Here is a 21,737-nt window from a genome sequence, read left to right as displayed (position 1 = left end):
TATTTTAGACGCTTCCTTGTAGGTGTGAGGTTCAGTGGTTGATGATATGGAGAGGATGGTGTGTCTGAAATCAGAGGAAAGCTTGTCATAAGAAAGAAAATTAGTAATAGGATATCTAGTAATGTTATTAGTTTGGAAATCTATAAGATATGTAGGAGGACGTTTGGACCAAGTGGAACGTCTTATGGTGTCAGCATGCTAGTGGTGTCATTAGTACTGGTGGCAATATAACTAGCAACGACACTATCAGTAGGCATAAAAACACTATTACTAGGAAAATTGATATCATCATAATTGTGACTATAATTATGAGGAATAGGCAAGGAAAGAGAGTTAGAATCAAAATTATTATGTGAATGTGAAGTATATGGAAATCAATCTTCATGAAACAGCACATGGAAAGATATATCAATCTTATGAGTTTGTAAGTTAAGGAACTGATAACCTTTTGTGTGTTGTTGGAAACCAGGGAAAATTCCAAGAACAGCCCTTGAATCAAATTTTGTCCTATGAGCAGTCGAAGTAATAATATAGCATAAATAGCCAAAAAGACGCAGAGCAGAAATATCATACAATTTCCCATATAATTTTTCATATGGAGTAGCATCATCAAGTAAGGGTTTAGGCATGAAATTGATCAGTAAAGTAGCATGTTCAGCAGCAAAGCACCAAAAAATAGTAGGCAAATTAGCTTGAAACAAGAGGGAGCGAGTGACGTTTAACAAGTTGTGGTGTTTACGCTCAACTATACCATTTTGTTGGGGTTTCATTACATGTGGTTTGATGGTTAATACCTTTAAGGGAGAAAAAATTATGCATAGCAAATTCAATGCCATTATTAGTGCGGATGATTTTAATAGTGGTAGAAAACTAATTTTCTATGTTTGTTATAAAAGCAGTGATGATTTTTCTAACACCAGATTTGTCAGTCATAGGTATAAGCCAAGTAAAACGAGAAAAATCATCCACAATGGTGAGAAAATATTTGAAACCACGCATAGAAGGGATAATACAAGGACCCCATATATCAATGTGAATAAGATCAAAGATTTGCATGATTTTAGAAGTACTATTAGAGAAAGGTAACTTGCTTTGCTTAGCACGATGGCAAGCATCAAATATGAAAATGGGATTATGAACAATGAATGGATATTTGAGTTTCAAACTATTCAATCTAATATCGGAAGCATGTCTTAATCTAAGATACCATAGGCTAGTATTGTTTACAACATTGTTGGCAAAATTTGCAGTAGAAGTAAGTATGTTCAAAGAAGAATCTAAAATGTACAAGCCACCAATGAGTTTAGCTATAGAAATCTTCTCTTTGGTTTGAATCTCTAAGGCATCCATCTTTCCAAAATTTTGGAAAAATTATAGAGACTCTTTGACAGAAGCAAGGGTTTTGCATATTACAAATACAGTCATGGAATGCATATATAAAGCGCGAAAGTCACAATTTCACTCGAGCCCACATTTAAAAATTCAAATACAAAAGGCCTAGTAACAGAAATATCTAGTCGACTAAGTTATTTGCAAAGTTGACTACTGTAAGACAAATTTTCACAAAATAGAAACAATCATACAGTAACATAATAGACTACACATATAATTCAATCGATTTAATAGTCATAAAATTGATTTTCACAACAAACAATCATTCAAGCAAATAACATGCATGATGCAACGTAAAACTGATTGTTACCACTTGTAGATACTTAAGAAGTTTTATATCATCAAATTAGCTCATCCTTGAGTTTTGTACTGCTACAACAGCTACTGCTCCTTTCCTGCACAACAGTTTAAAGTTTTTTACGCTGGTACCCATTTGAATTTGGGTCTTGCCTTGTTAGTAGTAGGAAGGTTTTCCTTGGGAACCCATTTGTACTTTCCCTTTGGAATACCAACATTTTTAATATAGCAGTTTCTAACTGTATGACCAAGTGTATTGCAATAAAATCATGCATTAGTATTAGGCTTACTTAGATCAATAAATTTCTTTGAGTTTTTATCCTATTACTTTTGGCTTTGTAACCAATACCTTGTCTGTAGATAGCTCTTCCAGAAGATCTCAGCACAACATCAAGATTTTCTTTTCCTTGAGTGAATTTCGCCAACGTGATGGTTAAGTACTGAATTTTCTCAACATATTAAGAACAGCTATCACACTCTTTCTGAATAATTTGTACTTTAGTCTCTACTGTCTTTGCAGATTTGAGAGCTTCTTCAAGTTCTTTCTCAAGCTTTTCATTGTCTTTCACAAGATTGTTAATCATGTATTCATAATCTTTTCTCTCGGATAATAATCGATTGACCTTGTACTGAAGTCGCATGGCCTCTGCATGAACTTCCTGAAATGCGTCCAGTAGCATATGATACTTGACTTTTATTGGTTCATTTTCAAAGTCATCATCATTGTCATCATTAGATTGTACCGAGCCAGCCATGAGGCACAAATTTGACTCTTCTTCGCGATCACAATCTTCATCACTTGAAGAATCTTCATCACTGTCTTCCCATGCAACATAGGCTTTCCTCTGTTTCATGTTCTTATCTTGAGGATAGTTGGAGGGTTCTTTATGCTTGTTCTTCAAGTCTGGACAGTTAGGCTTGATATGACCATCTTTTCCACATTCATAACACTAAACAACATTGTTTCTTGAATTCTTCTTTCCTCCTCTAGAGAAACCTGCATTGTTAGTTGCAGAATTATTACTTTTCATGAATCTGCCAAATTTTCTTACCACCATATTCATCATTTCTTTTTCAAATATATCAGCATCTGATTCAAGCTCATGAACTTTTGCAGCTTTCTTGCTTGTGGCTTTTAGAGCAACAGATTTATTTTCTTTAATTTCTTCTTCCTCCTTTAGCCTTCCAAGCTCCAATTCATGTTCTCTCAGTTTGCCAAACAGGGTTGCCATGTTCATGCTTGTGAGGTCTCTTGATTCAGATATCCAGCTTCTGTTGAGGCTTTTCAAGATATTTACGTTGATCTCTTCTTTATCAAACACTTTCTCGATAGCCATGAGGTGATTGACTATGTGTGTGAATCATTTTTGTACCTCATAGATCGTCTCACCAGCCTTCATTCGGAATAACTCATATTCTTGAATAAGAGAATTCTTTCTGGCCCTTTTTACTTCATTCGTTCCTTCATGTGTCACTTCAAGTACCTCCCACATTTCTTTGGAAGTCTTGCATTATGATATCCTAAAAAATTCATCCATGGTTAGTGCAGAAGCAATAACATTTCTAGCCTTAACATCATATTGAGCTCTTCGATTCTCATCTTGAGTCCACTCAGAAAAGTTTTTCAAAACAGTTTTTCCATTAACAACATGAGTTGGCTCAAATGGACCGTTTAGAGTTTCATCCCAACCTCCTTTATCCACGGATTCAAGAAAGATTTGCATCTTTATTATCTAGAAAGCATAATTTTCTCCAACAATTAGTGGTGGTCTATTTCTGGATGCACCTTCACCAAAACTTTGAAAATTTAAAGCCATTTCTCAGGATCAATGATTTCAGGAAAAAGATAATCGACTTGTTTTTCAAATATCTTATGAAAAGCACCTCTGGTGCCAATTGTTGAAAATAGAATGGCTTGATTTCTCACACCAAGAGGGGGGTGAATTGGTGAAATGTAAAAACAAAGTTTTCTTTAAATCTTTTTCGCAAAGTGGATGCCTTTAAAAGCTTTCTTAAAACGCAAGGAAAAAGATTTGTTTATGCAGCGGAAATGTAATCGATTTAAAGCAGTATGCAGTAGACTAAATAAAAGTGCAGGGATAGAAAGATCAAACACTTGGTTTTTATACTGGTCGGCCAAGCCTACATCTAGTGTCCTTCCAACCACAGGAAGCCAATGCACTATAATGATCAAGGTTTTTACAATAAGGTTTTTATAAAGACCTCACGTCAAAATATAAAACATCTCTCTAACTCTCTAATCAAAATATAGGCATATACAAAACATACTAGCAGCAAGAATCCCCTCTCCTGCAGTCCAACCCTTTGAGCCACCCTCAAAGTCAAGAACGCAACACACTCTTATTCCTGTAATCACAACAGGGAAACAACAAACCAATCTTTACAAGATTGAAGCCTCTAATCTTTCAGTAACACCCAAATGTGCATATATGATTAGCCTTTATAAATGCAGTTAACTTGCTCTTCAAGAATCCACAAGTAGATGAACACCACGGTAACTTCTTGTTTCTTGGAGCTTTTCCCTTTCTTTGTAAGAATGCACTTTCTGCAAAATATCACAAAACTGTTAGAATCACAAAAGTTCTTACAAAGATCAAGTTTGCTTCAATTTATAGATTTTCACAATTCAGACGCATTTTAATCGACTTAGCTACCAATGCGGTCGAATGTAACAGTTCAGTCAAAGCAATTAACAACAATTAATGCAATTAATTGAATGTGCAATTAATGCAATCGATCCATAAGAAATGTTTGGTCAACATATATAAAAATATAGTTGTTGTAACATTTAACACAAGCATTAACAAAATTTTAAAACTGTAACAGACTCAGTCGAATGTAAGTTGCATATAATCGACTATGTAACGCAGTTAAACATTGTTTTGAAAAACTTCTTCTTTGAAAAACCTCACAGCACACTTTTAACAAGTTTGTGCAAAGCCACGAGTTTTAATCGATTCACCCCATAATGAAGTCGACTTAAAACTGTTGTTTTGCCACACAATAAAAAGTTCAATATAAGTGCTTGTGGTTTTCATTTTGTAAAACATCAGACATGCTTTCACAAATAAAATCAATTATATAGCACAGTGAAATGCAATGTATCAAGACAATCATGATCTTCATGCTTTAAACAGATTTATACATTGATTAAAACAAGTAGCATGTAAGCAATAGAACATGTAACACATAAACATCACATGTTTTATTAATTATGTTGTCATCATAAAAAACCAGAAGCTCTGAGATTGTAGGTTCAGTTAAACCAATGTTCTTCCTATCAACAATCTCAACAGATTATCTGTTTGATGATCATGAAATTCCTATGAGTCTCAGCTGAGTAATCTTTATTTCTAACAGATCAATTCTTAGTTTAGAGCAAGTAAGTTTCTACCTGTTTTTCATTTTTTTCTTTGTTTATGATCTTGCTTAGGAAAGCCCAACGCATATATCATTGATGTTCGTTTCTTGATTCTTTGTCAATTTGTGGTCTCAAGGACTTACTCCGATCACGATTTGGTGACTTATAGGCTTTTTTAGAGTTCCTTGTGCTGAAAGCAACGGTTGGAAGTTCTTAGAGGCGTAGGAGTTCTTTCTAAAGTAAGGGAAGCTAGTTAATTGAATTTTTCTTGATAAATTGTTAAAAAAATCTTTGATTTAATGAGAATGTTGTGTTGGATTGTATGAGCAAACTGATATAGTACTCTTGATGTGTTAAATTGTTTGAAAATGATATGTAATGATGTGAAAACCTATGAAAAACTATGTATGATTGTTATGATGAGTTCTCTAGTTGTTTTGATAAGTGAAATGACGTTTTTAATGTATTTTGAAGTTAGTAAACTGTTATACGTCTTGAAGTGGTATTAATTGTAAGAAAATGGGTGTATGTGTGTGTGTGAGAGAGAGAGAGAGGGGGGAGGGGAATGGGGGAGAGGTGGGGGAGTTGGTCTAGAATTGAGGTTTGAGAAGTGGATTATTGACGGGTTGGTCTAAAAAGAAGAATGGTGGTTTTAGACAATTTAATAGGTCTCTAGTAACTTTTGATTATGGGAATGAACTGATATGATGTTGAGAATAAAATGTTAATCATAATAGCATGATTATAAGGTTCTTTCTAAGGTAACTTAGAGGTTTTGTTTAGTAAAAATCTAAAGGAATTAAATCTGATATAAACCAGAGCTTTTTAGTTTTTTTATGGGTAATTTAAAACTGGTTTAGACCTTAAGAATGAGAGAACATTGATGCTACAACCTTTGGTAATGGATATGTTGATTTTGGCTTAGATTTGGCTAGTTTTAGGGGTATTGAGGAGTGAAATTTTTGAATTACATGTTATGGGCTAACTGTGATGCTTGAAAGTTTGTTGTTAAGTCCAATAGCACTTATTCAAGCTATTAGTGGTAGAAATTGAGTGTTGCAAGTGATAGAATATAGTTTAGGCACTTTTGAGTTGTTGAGTTGGTTTGGTACATCTAATTCCTAACCAAATGAGCTATGTAGTACTCAATTTTCATCTCTAAGCATGTTTTCGTATCAATATTAGTGTTACATATTCTAAATTGAGTTGTTGAGTTGGTTTGGTACATCTAATTCCTAACCAAATGAGCTATGTAGTACTCAATTTTCATCTCTAAGCATGTTTTCGTATCAATATTAGTGTTACATATTCTAAATTGATCATTTGGATAGGTATAAGATGTACCAAAACCAGAAAAATCAGGTTGTTGTCAAAAACTGATAAGAATAATCAATTATCTCACGTGATAATTGATTATTCCAGTCAGAAGGTCATATTTTTTTCAAAACTCTTGGGAATAATCGATTATCACATATGATAATCAATTATTGTCGTCCAAAAATCATTTTGGCATGAATTCTTTCGGGAATAATTGATTATCAGGTGTAATAATCGATTATATCTTTAAAAAAAACTTAAAATTTAGTTTTTGGTTAGGGCGTCATGAATGCAACTTGCAACTTAGTGTCTTTTGTTTTATACTTTATTTGTTTTCTTATGGTTAAAAATGAAATAGTAATGTAATGTTTGTTTAGTAATATTAATGAGAAATTTTATGAGATTTTATGCATTAACTTATGTATGTATTTGAAGTATGGTTCAAAAGTGTTTTTAAGGTAAAACTTTTGGTTGATTGTTTTAAATATCATTAGTACGAATGCGGGGACCTCAGTCTTGGGGTTATCCTGACACTCTAATGGTCTTTTATTCACAAGTAGAGAAGATTGACACATGTGGTGAGAGTAGCAGGAAGTCTTAGTATTAGATGCTTCAAGTATGATCTAAGGTGTGTAACAGGCTAACTTTGTAAATGTGGTAGGATAAAACTCGATGGCAATGACTTTACAAAGTAGTAGAGGTCACCACAAATGCACAACCCACCATAGCTCGACATTCATTGTAAATCCAGATAGTCCATCTAAGTCTTGGAATGTTTAAGATGTGTGAATTGTTTTATAATAAATATCATTCATGTGTGAAATATTAATGTATGGATATTTTTTTTATCACTAACTTACTCTTGCTTTTGTGTTGTCTGCTGTTTGTTGTCTTCTCTTTTGCAATGATGACCTAAATAGTGAGTTTAGGAAGAAATTTTTATAATTGCTCCAACCATAGGTAAGGGTGAAGGAGATGTGTAGTTAAATGGATCTACAATACTGTATTTCTTCTTTGTGAAAAATTTGTTTTACCTAGTTGTTCTTTTAGCATCTATGTAAAATTTTATTTTAATAGTTTTATACTATTAAAACGAGATATTACAAACTACGTATATAAGTTAAAAATAAATAAATTAAAGTAGACTCTGTTATGATTAAAATATAATATTGTTTACATATTTAAGGATTAAATTTTCTTTTGATAATTATATGAAAGAACACATTTTCGAAAGGAATTAGTAATGTAAAATATAAAATGTTATGTTTAGAAAATTTATATTTATTTATTAACTTTTTGAAGACTGATTTAAAAAACATTCAAATTGAAAATTTGAAAACCATTCAACCTTGATTATGATATAGGTTCAGTATGCTACAATGTAAAATTTTAATCTCCTTTCTTAATTTCTCTAGGATACAAAACAGTGTAAAAGCTTTCAACGATTCAAAGGAGAAACTAAAAGAACCACTCAGATGAAATGGTGGTTCGGAAATGGGGGAAGGAGGAAGAGCTTCCCTTTCTCTGTGACTGTGTGGGTTGGGAGAGGCAGAAGGAGCCTGCGTTCAGATGCGGCGTTGGAAGCCATAGCAAAAGCTTCAGAAGACAGGGTTCCCAACATAGTTCTCTACAATTACCCTTCCTTTTCTGGGGCATTCTCCGCTCTCTTTGCTCACCTATTCCACACTCGCCACAATCTCCCATTTCTCATATTGCCCTTCTCTGCGGTTCCCTCTCTCGCTTTCAGGTTCCCTTCTTCGTCTACTCTATAAATTTCCTTTCTTTTTGTGATGGGGTTTTGTGTTTCCTGTTGTGGAGCATTTGAAGTTCTACTCTCTGTGCTTTACATCACTTCGAGCTTGAAACCATGAGATGGGGTGCTGCAAAGTTTTGGTTTTTGAATTATCCATTCATGAACTTATATATTTGTGACAATAGGGTTGAAGATTTGTGCACTAATGGCCTTGAGACATGTTATCTACTTGACTTTATTCCTCCAAAGGAATTCCTCTTCGACCTTTCCCGTAAATCAAAATGCAAGTAGGTTAATTTTCCTTGGAATTGTTCTAATGCTTCTATTTTATTGATTTTGTGTAGTTTCTCTTGTTGTTTTCGTTGCATATTAATTAAATTAATTTTTTTTATCTATCTAGGATTATTGGGTTTGATCATCGGAAATCAGTTCTTAGACATATTCCCCCTGCCAATGTTTGCCCTGAGAATATTATGATTAATGTAAACCTTGAGAAGAGTAGCTCTAGGGCTGTTTATGAGTACTTTACAGGCAAGCATGTGGATGTTAACATTTCTGACGTAAGTAAAAATATAAGTTCTTTTATGTGCTTTAATTCTCCAGAATCTCATGCAACCATGGCTGAAATTTTGAAAGATGCCTGAATTTCCTTTAGGACGAGGCTCCATGTTTGGTGGACTCAAAGGACAAAGGCCGAGTGGAGCTAATTCTTAAGTATATTGAGGATGGAGATCTTCGCCGATGGAGCTTGCCTGACATTAGGATGTTTAATATTGGACTGAGTGAATGGCGGTCCAGGTTTAGCTGCATTTCTAATCCATACATGTATAAGCAGGCATGACTATTCTTCTTTTAAGATTGTTTCTGTGTTTCCTTCTTCTTGTTACTGTTGAGGGAAAATTTAGAGTTTAATTCAGATTTTAATTAATCCATAGTATTTTCTTATTCCTAAAGAGTATATAGTTTACTTAGGCCATGTCAAATAGCTTGACCAGGCTAATTAAAATGATTTTTTTTCAATAGGAATTTTACAACTATTATGTATCATACAGATTGTCAACATGCATTTCCATGTTTTCTGTCAACTTTGTCATTTATCTATCTCCTTCTTAGAAAGGGAGAAATGCATTTTCATAAGTTAATTGGTTGCTTGAAGTGAGCATGATATGACTAATACAAATTCAGAATTTTCTATTACACTTGTCACGGTGCCATACACTAATATCACGTGTCGTAGCACCATCTACTATGTTGCTTCCTTGCTTTATAAGACTTGTGTAATATTTCAAAAAGTAAAATAATCTTTATCTTTCTTCGTGTAAGTTATTGTCAATTTCTCCCTACTTATCCTGGCTTTGCTGAATTTGTTCTGTTCTTTGAAAAATCCTCTTGCAGTTGCTGGAATTAAGTGCTGAAGATTTAATTGCTAAAGGATATTCATATTGTTCAGCTCGCAAAAATGCTGCAAGCAAATTGCTGGAAAAGGTGTTCAGGGTTCGACTGGGTAGAGGATTTTATGGAGAGTGCCTGGTAATATTTCAGTATACGATCATCGTAGTTTCTGTTGTCACTGATATGCCAACATTTTTATTTCTTTAAGTTTCTGTTGTTTTAAACTTAGTTAATTATGAATGAAAGTCAAATTTGTGCCGTTAACTTTGTCTCCTTCTTTTTAATACTCAATTTATAACTAGTACTTTCCAATTAATTGATTATAATGGCAACATGTGATGTGGTAACCCCACCCCAGTTTGGCAGTTGAGATTTATAATCGGGTTTTGTTGCCATGATTGCTGTGTAGGGAGTTCGGGCAGATAAGAATTCCAACTTAAGTGATGAAATTGGCAAGCTTCTTAGTGTAAAAAGTGCTGCTAGTGGTCTTAGGTGAGGTAATTTATTGAAAAGAAAGGTTTATCAAATTTATGTTTAATTTTATGTTATTATCTTGTAGCAGAATGATCTTCCCCTGTGGTTGTCTTAGAGCCCCAATTGCCTGCTATAAACGAATTACTGAATTATATAATCTTATCAATTAGTTTTTATTCATCATTGACAGGCCAATAGGGGCCGTGATATTCATGCAAAGGGATAATCTCAAAATGTGCTTGCGTACCACTGATACTGCCACCGATACCTCTGAAGTTGCAAAGGTGTGTCTTCCTTGTTTCACACATTGATACATTGTTAACACTTCGCAATACATTGACGAGTTTTCTGCTGTTGGAACCTGAAGGCGTATGGCGGAGGTGGTTCCCCAAGTTCCAGCTCCTTCATGATCAGGATGGATGAATACAACCAATGGATTACAGGGAATTCATCTTGATGATTCATGGGTTTGAATTTGAAATGTTGGCTTAAACTTTGTAACACTTATGACAGTGTATACTGGCTTCCTGTTCCTGAAATTAGCATGTAAAGCTGATCATTTGGTTATAGGGATTTGTTCAGGAAGGAAATGATGAGGTAATGGCACTTGCATTCTCCAAATGGTATCCGAGGTAATGGTCATGTTATCAGAACTGGTCCATAGACTTTCCTGATATTGTTGCTGAACATGGCGAGACTGAGAGAAAAGAAAGTAGAGCATGGAAGCATTCTATTCTAGGACAATCTGGTGATGATATTCAAGTTCAGCCAATTAGAAAGAAAAATTTCTGACAATTTCTTGTTAGTTTGAGACTCCAATACTCTGCTGGCATTGTTTCTTCAACCACCAGTTACCAACTTCATAGCATTTAGCTGAAGTTTCTGATTAATATTGCAAATTTTATCATTTTCAGCCAAAGACTGTGGTTGAAAATATTAAGGAGCATTAAATAATAAGTGAATATAGTCGTTATCTTTTTTTTTTATTCATAAGTTTACCTTTTTTAATCTGCTGATTTTGGGTTGCCATGTTAGGGTTTGTTTGACAAATATTGAACTTTTATCCCCGTTTGTTTGGGTGATAAAATTTACCTCTGATAAATTTAGTCATTTTTTATTTATTTTAGTATATGAATGTTTGGCACAATTTATCATTTGATAAATTATGTCAACACTATGTAAAATGCTAACATTGTCATAATAGAGGGAACCAGAATAATTTTTCAAGCACGAACTAGCTTCCTCTGTAATACCAAAACCTTGAAAACAATAGTTTAACAGTCTATGGTTGAATGTGTTTCTATTACACTGCGAGTGAAAGTGAAAGTTTGAGGGGATATATCCTATTAGAATGTTTCGAGTTTCAACCCATCTTAATCTATTCACTATCTTAGCTTATGCCTTATGAGAAAGGCAACAAAAGGGTCCATGTAGAAAGTGGTGTGGTAATTAATACTTAGGTCTGTGTGGCTAATCGAGACTCATTACCTAAAGTTGAAAATTTATACATTATTAAATTCTGCTCATGTTTTCCAATTATTATAGAAACAAGCTATTGAGAATAAATGTTGACATATAACTCAAATTTAGCTTATTAATATATCATTAGTTATATAAGAAAAACATTACTAGTTACCAAAGTTATCAATTAACCTAATTTTATCATAAGGTTGTCCCTGTATTCAATTCCAATCATACAAAATGCAAGTTATATTTGTTACACAATATAAAGTGGAAGAATGAGGAATATGGTTAAGTATGTATTTTTGTAAATATATACATATATATATATATATATATATATATATATATATATATATACTCTTTTTATTTTTGAATTACTTTTATTGTATTTTTTTAATATTAACAAAACAAATCTTTTAACATGCAAAATTTTGAATAATATTAAAAAAATCTATAATAGAAAACTGTGCTCCATTTTGCCTCTGAATTTTACTACAAATTTGACTTGAGCACCATTTTTTTCTCTCTCAATTCTTCATTTAATTGAAATGATATTATTAAAGCCACCATGAAACCCTGGCAATAAATTGCAAAGAAGCCTAATTTAAAAAAAAAAAAAAAAAAAAAAAAACTATTTCCTGAGAAAATGAAATATATACAAGTTCTCAAAAAGCTTAAAAAGAATTAAAATACAGGGCAGCCATCAACCACTATGCCCTTTGCTGTAGGGCAAGTTGCAAGGGGACAATGCTCCCCATCATTTCCCCACCAAGAGATACTTCTGTTTTCAATGCCCACTGCAAAGTAGAGCGCAACAGCCATAATAGCAACCCCTGCATCAAGTGCTGCTGAAAGAACATAGTTGTATCTCTGCCACCACTTCTTCCTGTAACGGAAGACAAAGAAGTTGAAAACGGTTCCAATTATAATCCAAGAATTGTAGTTCATTGCTGTTGCCGGTGGCATCATCCCAGTTGCCCCCAGAAGGACTGGAAGATTGATCAAAGGAATCCATGACTGCTTGGGGAATGCCTTGTGCAATAGCCAAACTAGTATTGGCCCTATAGCACCTCCAAGGAAAAACCAATTCAATGCTCGGTAGTTTCCTTCAGAACCAAAGATCCTCCTTGGTCCCACCAGACCCCAGATAACTGATGCATCAAAGAAAACACGATCACTTGGACATGTCCAGGGACTGTCGTCAGGAAGAAGATCTGTATGGCATATGTTATTGACAGAGTCCAGCAACCACCATGCTACACCAGTGCTTATGGTTCCAGCAAGTATTGTACCGATGAACTGCACTCGTTGAACACAGTAGACAATGTAATATATATGAATATAGTGCAAGTTATTTTTGAGTGACATAAAGGTATGATGAATATTCCTTCAATATCAAGTCACAAAATTTGAAGGGGTTGAGGTAAGAGGAAACAAACATCATGAAAATACCTGTACTAAAAACATTGATCTTGGAGGGATCTTCATGTAGTGGCCAAGCTTGAAATCGCTGAGGAAGGAGACAGCCTGAGCCATGCTTATATAACCAAAGGTTTTGAAGCATACATTTGCTATTGGTCTTCCGGGATAAATGAGACCAAAGATATACTCGGTAATAACGTTTAGTCCTGGTGTCTGTACGCAGAGCAGGAGACAGCATGGTATTTAAGATACTGAGAAAAGTGTGTTTTGATCACAGATTTGGAACAATGAAAAGTTGTCTCTGATATTTAGTGTGTTTTAGGTGTGTGCATATAATAAAACAAACAGTGAGAAATAAAGATAACGTATATGTCCCATATGGTGCCAATTTTTTTTGTACAAATAGTGTGACTAAAGGAGATTGCAGTTTATATGTATTCAACATTTTCTTGATAAGATGAATTAGCATTTTCTAGAAGGGGAAGGGAGCAAAAGTTGCAAGATTTTAACCTGGTTTGTGGTAGCAGTTATGATGCTAATTGGGAGTGTAAATATAAAGGCCAAGGCAGTAGCAAAGACAAGTCCCCACCACGGCATCTGAACCTGGTCATTTAGAAAGATGCATAGCATGAGAGAAACCAGAAGCGTCACGCCCAGCATCACATAAAACCACCAAGAAGGTATGTCTTTGTATTTTTTCATCAGTCTTGTGTGGATATCTTCTTTACCTTTTGCTGCAGCACGATATCGATCCATAATTTCCCTGCATGTTTAAGTCCACGTTACTTAACATTTTTCAAACCATATAAGGGGTTTTATGTAATGTAAAAGGGTGTCAGTATAATGTTAAAAGAAAGGAAGGGGTTTTCTGCAGTTCTCTGATAAAAGAGTAATTTAGTCTTAAGAATATAAGAAACAACTAAACAACATTGCTAAAAGGTTTGAGTACTGATTCATAAGGGAGCATTATTTACCGTCCATAGAAGAAAGCAACGTGTGTAAGGGTGGATGATATGGTGGCAAATCCAAATCCGTAAGTGAGAGAGAAGAAAACACTAAGATTAATTCGACCTTGTTGGTGATACTTGTCAAGATCTAACTCAAACTTTTCGTTGACAATTGCAGATATGTCGTATTGTTGGCCATTGGATGTGAACAAGTCTGATGAGAAAATAGGAAACCTATTTGCATTGTACAAGTTGAGGCCCCAGTATGCTACAGGAATCACAAGATACACTGTGACTGAGTAGCCAACAAAAATATTGACAATGGCAAAGAAGGGTGAGATGAGAGGGCTGAACAAGAATGATGCTACAGCAGACCAGTCTAGTGTGATTGCACCAAGTCCCAAGCCATTCATTCCCGAACCTAGCTGCTGAGCCGTGACTGACTTGGAGAATATCCAACACACCCATGATATATTTGTGAGCGTTGAGAAGAAGTATCCAGGGATCACATACCAAAAAAAACTGCAAACCAGTACAATAAAGAAAAACTTTGCCCTCGAAAACCTGCGATCATCTTTCTCATGCAAAGCCCTGCATATATCAACAAGGTTTATTCTATCTAAGTAAACTAAGAAATTGAAAATGATACCCATGCAATATATAGTTATAGAACATCATACCGGAAAAGAGAGACCTGAACGAGGGTACTGGGCCACCACATGTGGGCAGGCTCCACCACGTACTTCCTCAGCAACCCTGCCCAACCGTATCCTAACACCTGCACTCACATTCACCAAATTCAACTCATTCACATTCGATCAATATCACTGTCACTTTTTCCAAGGAAAAAGGTTTAAATGATTACCTGAGTGGTGATGACGAGGAGCCATGAAGCAAGGAAAGATATTTTCCTTCCGTAAAAGGCTTTCACGATATTTATGATGCCCACCGCGTAGGGCGACCCGGACCCGAATGCGCTGCCTGCGTTGGCGAATATGGTCACCAGGACGTGCTCCTTCATGTTGAAGGGGCCCGGGTTGAATGAGAACTGCCTCGACCCGAACCCGGGGATCCGGAAAGTGGTTTTGGGGAGGACCGCCGCCATGAGGTGGCCGATGGGGAGGGTGGCCACCTGCACGGTTATCTGAGTGATGACGAGTGGCTCCGTCCGGTAGGAGAAGAACTGGTTGAGGAAGGACAAGAGGGAGCAGGAGACCAAACCCAGGAACCACATTCGGAAGGTCCATACCGGCTGGGTCGGGTCATCCGTGTTCTTCACCGTTAATCTTACTTCTTCTATTGGAGACTCTTCTTCTTCTTCCACGTGGGCTTTTTCTGGGTCTTCGCTCTTCGCTGCCGCCATTTCTACACCTACTTCTTTCATTCAAAAGTTACTTTCCACTGCTATTTATATTTCTATTATTATTATTGTTATTATTATCTTTTATTAATTAATTAATAGTTTAAGCTGTTATAGTTAACCGAAAATATTGGGATAAATTGATTTATCTTCCTAACCTTTCACTAACCGATTTGTTGATATTTGAAGCTGTTATCAGGAAGGTAAAAAAAGAAAGTAATTTTGGTTCTAGTTTTATTGAATGAATAAGACCAACATTAGAAAAATATTGATTCAATCTTAAATCTCAGTTAAGAGGATTGCTATGAATATTTTAACATTAATTATTATTTAATAAGTTCAATTATTATTAAATAAGAATTGTTAAAATTTTAAACCTGCTTTCACTTGCCACGCCTTCCACAGGAATGGATGGAGTTAAATCTATATGACCAATATTTGAAAATATTAATATAATGATACATATCATAAAAGCATAAGAGTTTGGTTTGAAATTCAAACTAATCATTGTCATTTAACAAGCATAAGGACAAGGATGGGATGGGTATTAAGATTTTAATATTGTATTTATCTTCAATAGGATGACAACGGGTATTAAAAAGTTCTGTTTGATTACTTGTCCTGTTATTAATGAGATATTCCTAAAAATATATTAGTGAATTTTTCTATATATGTGAATATCCACTATACTTGCAGATTTTTACATTTTTAAAATTTTAAATAAAATTTTTTAAAAGCAAATTAAATAAAAAATTAAATTTTAAGTAGAATTCGAATTGAATTATTTAATAAAATACTAATGCAAACAAATCATAGTTTTTAATAATTAAATGAGTTCCATCATAGTACAAATTTTAATTTTTTTTACAAAATAACTGCAATATACTAGGTTGAATAAAAAAATAAAAATATATAAAATTAAAATTTAAACAATTTTTTCACTGCTAATATTTTTTACAAATAATTTCATTTTGATCACTTGAATTTAAAAAAAAAAATCAAAATAAAAGGTATTAGTAGATAACATATCTTCACATCTCATATACTACTATACTTGTATTCATCCCATGATAATTAAATACATATATTCATTATAGATATCTATATAATATTTGGTACGGATTTTATTTTAAATTATCTACGAATACGTTAATGTAGATTCCTATAAATTTTTCACTATTTAATATATAACAAATCCTTGCTATTTGTATGTGCTTATTTTCATTCAATAAGCAAGAGAGAAATATTTCGATTTTTTTTCTTTTATCTCCTTAAAGCCTTCCCTCTTATCTCCTTGTTATTTACATTCCAATTAAAAAAATATTTTAATTTTTTATTATTGGTTATTTTAAATTTTCTTTTATCTAATTCTGTGGAATATTTCCCACGCACAAGAATTATTCTTAATGCAACAACAAAATTATGATTTTAAGTCTTATTTAAAAGTATAGATCTTATAATTATTGTCATGTCATTCTTTAGTAGAAAGGTCTTTTAATCCTCATGTCTTAAACACATCATCTTAGTATTAAAATTAATAACAAAATCATATTAAATTATGTTTAATGTAATTTATAGCCGCTATATCGGAAATTTTGATTGTTTTTATTACTATAAATTGTAAATTGAAGAAAAAATTATAAATAAGAAAGTGAAAATATAATTAAACAATTAAAGGTTATTAGTGTTATTATTTATATTGATATATTTTTGCATATAGTCTTGATTACTATATTTATTAAAAATGTAACATATTTATTTAATTTAATAAATATAATATTAATATATAAGAACATGAAACCTTGTTAACATGGCGATTATCACAATAGCTCCAGAGCACAATTTTAATTTTGGATGATTGATCATTAGTTTAATTAGTTGCATTAATTTTTGTTTTATTGTTTAAAATAGAAGTCGAAGAGATTAATACGACTTTTGCAAAAAATTATTTTAGACAAAGTTTTCTCATGACTTTATTTTTCTGGTAATCGTATTTTGGCCTAAAGTGAAAGATCCAAAACATCAGTTTCATCCAAAGACGTGGTAATATCCAAAAACTCCAACATTGTGACATCAACATGGTAGCTTCATAAGCAAAAGTTGTGGGGCTTGCCCAATAGAACCCTATTCTCGCAGCGTACGAAGATAGTTGGGAAGCTCTTAAATGGGTAACCTCTCATTCCAACAACACCATATGGGGTTTATTACGGGATGCTGATTTTTGTGATGGGAAAGGATGATCTTAGGGACTGAGGGATTTGGTTCAAGTATGGCAGAGACAATCTTTGCTCGCATGGCTTCTTTCCTTGTTTCAAATATGAAATCAAATTAAAAATACAAAGGTTGAATTAAAATAGTACCAGGCTACGAAGACATCTTCATTCATTGAAGTCGTGTGTCAAGTGTGAGCGACTTTGCCTAAAATCACTTTCTACTATAATCGTATCATCCATCTACTTCAATTTGACAAAAAAAAAAACTAACACAATGAAATAAGAAAATGAGAAAATTATGTATAAAATTAGAGCAAGATGAAGGATAATCAAATTGTATGACAAATTTGAGTGAAATTTGAATTAGTAACTAAACTAATGGCAGAATTTAAACCTTTATAAGAGAAAAGGCCACCATGATGGTTGAAATATCTAATTGAATAGAGAGGAATTATGATAAAGATAAGACAATCAAAAGAGAAGAAAGACTTCACATTTACATTTGTTTCCAAATGTGTACTGTTCACACAAATGGAAAAATGCGAATGTTTATTGCTTGTTTTTATTGAATTATAATGATATGCAATGATGAAAAAGCAAGAGAATTGTTGCAACACTACCCTTCGCTTAGGAGCCAAAAACACGAAGAAAGTCAGTTGTACAATTATAGTTTGACATTTTTAGCCTTGCTTTATCTATTTCATTGTGTATGAGCATGACATGCCAAATAATCAAGTTTGAAGGCACGCACATAGCATAATCAAGACAAAGGAACAATTTTAGCCCAAACAAAAATCGATTCTTTGTACGGTAAAATCAATTCTCTACTAGCTAAAATCAATTCTCTGATGGTAAAAAATGATTTTCAATGTTTTCTTTCTTTAAAATGTGAATTTTGGTTGAGGAAATTTGTGAATAGTTTTTCTTCAAAATTCTACTCAGATTCTTATATACCATTCTCAATGTAATTCTTGAATTTTATTTTATATAGCTATTTTGTGTAAGTGTATATATCTTTTTGTGCATATATCTTTTTGAAATGATGTTTCATTTGTTAATCCTTGACCATCTTTGAGTTACAACAAAAGATTTTTCAGTGTTTGAATGTGGTGACAACAAAAATGGAGTCATTATAGTTGGGGACGACTCTAGTTTCGATTCCAAGTCACTTCGGTACTGTGGTGGGCATGATTTGTTTAAAAGGTGGTGAGGAAGGAGGACCCCATTGACAAAGAGTTGATTTGCAAATAGAATGTTAAATTGTGAGCAATGAGGGTTTCGAACCATCCAAAACTCTCATTATGGTGAGGCACAAAGGTTGATTTTACTTTAAGTACTTCTAAGTTAACAGGGCTTTGTGGTGTCCATTAGAGTGGGATGTGAAGGTGGTGAAGACGATATGGCCTTTTGAAGAGGTGGTGTGGGATGTGAGAACAATGAGAGTTGTCAACATTTATAAATGGTTATCAATGAAAATAAAATTTTTTATTTTATTTAGACTAATCACACATGATTTATTTAAATTGAATTTCTACTTGTTTAAATTTAATTTCATCAATTATTATTTTTTAAATAATAACTCACATTTCATTTTAAATAATAACTCACATTTTATTTTAAACTAATTTTAATTATAAGGGTATAATTGTAATAGTATAATTTTATCAATTCAATTTTTTTAATCTACCACACTCATCAAATCACTCACAAACTTCTCCTTCACTTCTTTCCACTTTCAAGTTTTTTCCCTTAATCCAAACAACCTCACTTTCCACTATCTTTACTTTCAAATTCATTCTTTTTCACTTCTTCAAATCCATCCTAAATTGAAATAAAGTCTTATAATGTGATATTATAGATAAGAGACATGATCAATATATACAAGTTCCAAGGTATAAAAAAAAGGAACAATGTTTCAAATAAAAGTCAGATGTATCACACATGTGTGATTCCAAAGTTTTATGGTAATTTTTAAAAAAGTGTTTATATAAGTTTATGATTCTTTACATTCAATTCTAATAAAGAGGAAAATTAATCACTTACATTATCACTATAAGGTATTATTTTTTGTTGATAGAAAGTTAATACTTGATCCATAGAGAGATGTTTTCCATCTACAAGAAGAGATGATGGATAAGACACTCTATATTGTGCTTCGCAAGAAAGAAAGAAGAATGCGAAAGAGGAACGAGAAACGCATAATACAGAGTGAGTGAGTGAGGCATATTTTGGGGAAAAAAAGGTTTTGAATTGCTTGGGGGCCAATGGGCTAACCTGCCCCACCTCGTCATAGGCTCGCACGAGCTATGGGTTATGCGGATCAGATTTACATGGGCACGTGAACTCAGAACCCCAACTTGCCCCAATCTTTTAATTGTGGGCCTACAGGTTGGGTCCGACCCGCCTGGCCCGTCTCCCTTTGTCACCCCTACTCAAAAGGCACATGTAATTGTAAAATACCCGCATGTGAATGAAGAAACGAGATTGAACCTATGAAAAAGGGAAAACAACAACTTACTCATTTGAAGAAACTAATTGGATGGACTTTTAGAACTGACTCCGAGATATTCGAACAATTGAACAAAAAAAACTTTAGAAAAGTGGTTTTTAGAGAGATGGTGATTTTATATAAAATAAAATTCAGTTACTTTAAATCTTTATATAGCTTAAACATTTTATTATTAAAATATTATAGTGTTCTCATTTTATAAAAACCATCATTGTTTTTAAGTCATTTTCACATTTAATCTTTAAATTAAGAAAAACATTATCATTGTATATAAACAAAGTTTATATTTATCTAAAATTTAAGGACTTATAAAATAAATAGTGATTTTAATAACTATACTCAGATTATTTTATTCATAAAAAGTTCATCTATAAATTGATTTGACGTTAATCAAGTTTCATTTTATAAAAATTACAATCTCTCTAGAAACTTTTTCTAGAACTTCCTTTGCTATCTCTCTAATTTTTAAAGTTTGTCTCTCATTTGTTAATCCACCAAAGACCACTAGTGGATTCATGGTGGAGAGGTCTACACTTCTGACTGATAAAAATCTCAAACTGAGTAAGTTCATTTTTTCTCTATTTTTAAGTTAATTTAGTGTTTTGGGACATACGTGATTCTAATATCCATGCATGTGACTCAAAAATTGCTCAAAGTAATACTTTGTTTAGATATGATCATAATGATATGGTTAGATATATGATTTGATGTCTATAGGTAATTAGAGCATATGAGGGCTAAAGCTCTAGGAGCAACTTTGAGTCAATGGTTTTTTTTACACCAAGTAAGGGAATCTAATTTTAAAATTAATTGTACTGATGATTGATGAAGTGTGAATTCTATGATGATGATTTATGAAGAATTTGGTTATGTGAAACCCGTTGTAGAATGATAATTTTACATGTATGAAATGATTTGTTGAATTAATGCTTTGTTTGTAATTTTGAGTTGCCTACATTGATGATATCTCTAAATTTGTTAGGTGACCTGATTGAACTTATTTAAGGTTGTTTTATAAGTAATATTATCCATGTTTTCAATTGAGAATGAGTGAAAAACTTAAACAAGTTGCATAATTCCGCATACTCATTGGGTGAGCATGTGACTAGCTAGCGAGAATCGTAATTTATAAGTCAGAGACCTCCAACATTTTAATTCACTAGGTGAGTAATTTCTCGCTGGGCGAGCTTATCAAAAGTGGTCCTAGGGGGCATACTTGCTCACCGAGTCAAAGCATGATTGGGTGAGTTTGAAAATTGTTGAAAATATAATGTCTTAATTACTCACACCAAGAGGGGGGTGAATTGGTGAAATGTAAACACAATGTTTTCTTTAAATCTTTTTCGCAAAGGAGATGCCTTTAAAAACTTTCTTGAAACGCAAGGAAAAAGATTTGTTTTGCACCGAAAATATATTCGATTAAGTACAGTAAGAAGTCGACTGAATAAAAGAGTGTAGGGATAGAAAGATCAAACGCTGAGTTTTTATAATGATCAAGGTTTTTACAACAAGGTTTTTATGCGACCTCACGTCAAAAATATAAAACACCTCTCTAACCCTCTAATCAAAATATAGGCATATACAAACAGACTAGCAACAATAATTCCCTCTCCTGCAGTCTACACCGTTTTAAGCCACCCTCAAAGTCAAGAACACAACACGCTCTTCTTCCTGTAATCACAACAAGGAACTTCAATCCAATGTTTACAAGATTGTAGCCTCTAATCTCTCAGTTACACCCAATGTGCAGATTTGATCAGCCTGTGTAAGTGCAGTTAACATGCTCTTCAAGAATCCATAAGGAGATGATCACCG

The 21,737-nt window shown here is 33.3% G+C and overlaps 2 protein-coding genes across 3 annotated transcripts; one reads left to right on the top strand and one right to left on the bottom strand.

The window, feature by feature from the left end:
• Positions 1 to 7,762: 7,762 nt before the first annotated feature.
• LOC124822839 (uncharacterized) lies at positions 7,763 to 10,993 on the top strand. 2 transcript variants are annotated; one of them, XR_015783354.1, is made up of 8 exons: positions 7,763 to 8,135; positions 8,327 to 8,428; positions 8,542 to 8,701; positions 8,797 to 8,976; positions 9,537 to 9,671; positions 9,943 to 10,030; positions 10,198 to 10,291; positions 10,375 to 10,403. XR_015783354.1 is itself a non-coding variant. In XM_047294911.2 (8 exons), exons 1-8 carry the CDS (start codon positions 7,864 to 7,866, stop codon positions 10,462 to 10,464), a joined length of 1,116 nt encoding a protein of 371 aa, XP_047150867.1. In that variant the 5' UTR covers positions 7,765 to 7,863; the 3' UTR covers positions 10,465 to 10,993. The 2 variants fall into 2 exon arrangements, 1 of the variants encoding a protein (XP_047150867.1); XM_047294911.2 differs by having other exon boundaries at positions 7,765 to 8,135; positions 9,943 to 10,025; positions 10,375 to 10,993.
• Positions 10,994 to 11,890: 897 nt separating this feature from the next.
• On the bottom strand, positions 11,891 to 15,224 carry LOC148205765 (oligopeptide transporter 4-like). Its single transcript, XM_088112027.1, has 6 exons — positions 14,706 to 15,224; positions 14,521 to 14,618; positions 13,868 to 14,431; positions 13,404 to 13,656; positions 12,924 to 13,106; positions 11,891 to 12,770 (listed from the first exon to the last, which is right to left on the bottom strand). Exons 1-6 carry the CDS (start codon positions 15,222 to 15,224, stop codon positions 12,156 to 12,158), a joined length of 2,232 nt encoding a protein of 743 aa, XP_087968153.1. The 3' UTR covers positions 11,891 to 12,155.
• Positions 15,225 to 21,737: the final 6,513 nt, after the last annotated feature.

The sequence above is a fragment of the Vigna umbellata genome, chromosome 1 (assembly GCF_029865625.1).
Source record: "Vigna umbellata cultivar VRB3 chromosome 1, Vumbellata_1.0, whole genome shotgun sequence".
Taxonomy (NCBI): Eukaryota; Viridiplantae; Streptophyta; class Magnoliopsida; order Fabales; family Fabaceae; genus Vigna; species Vigna umbellata.
Note: the sequence above shows the minus strand (reverse complement) of the source record. Positions and strands in the feature narration are given on the sequence as shown.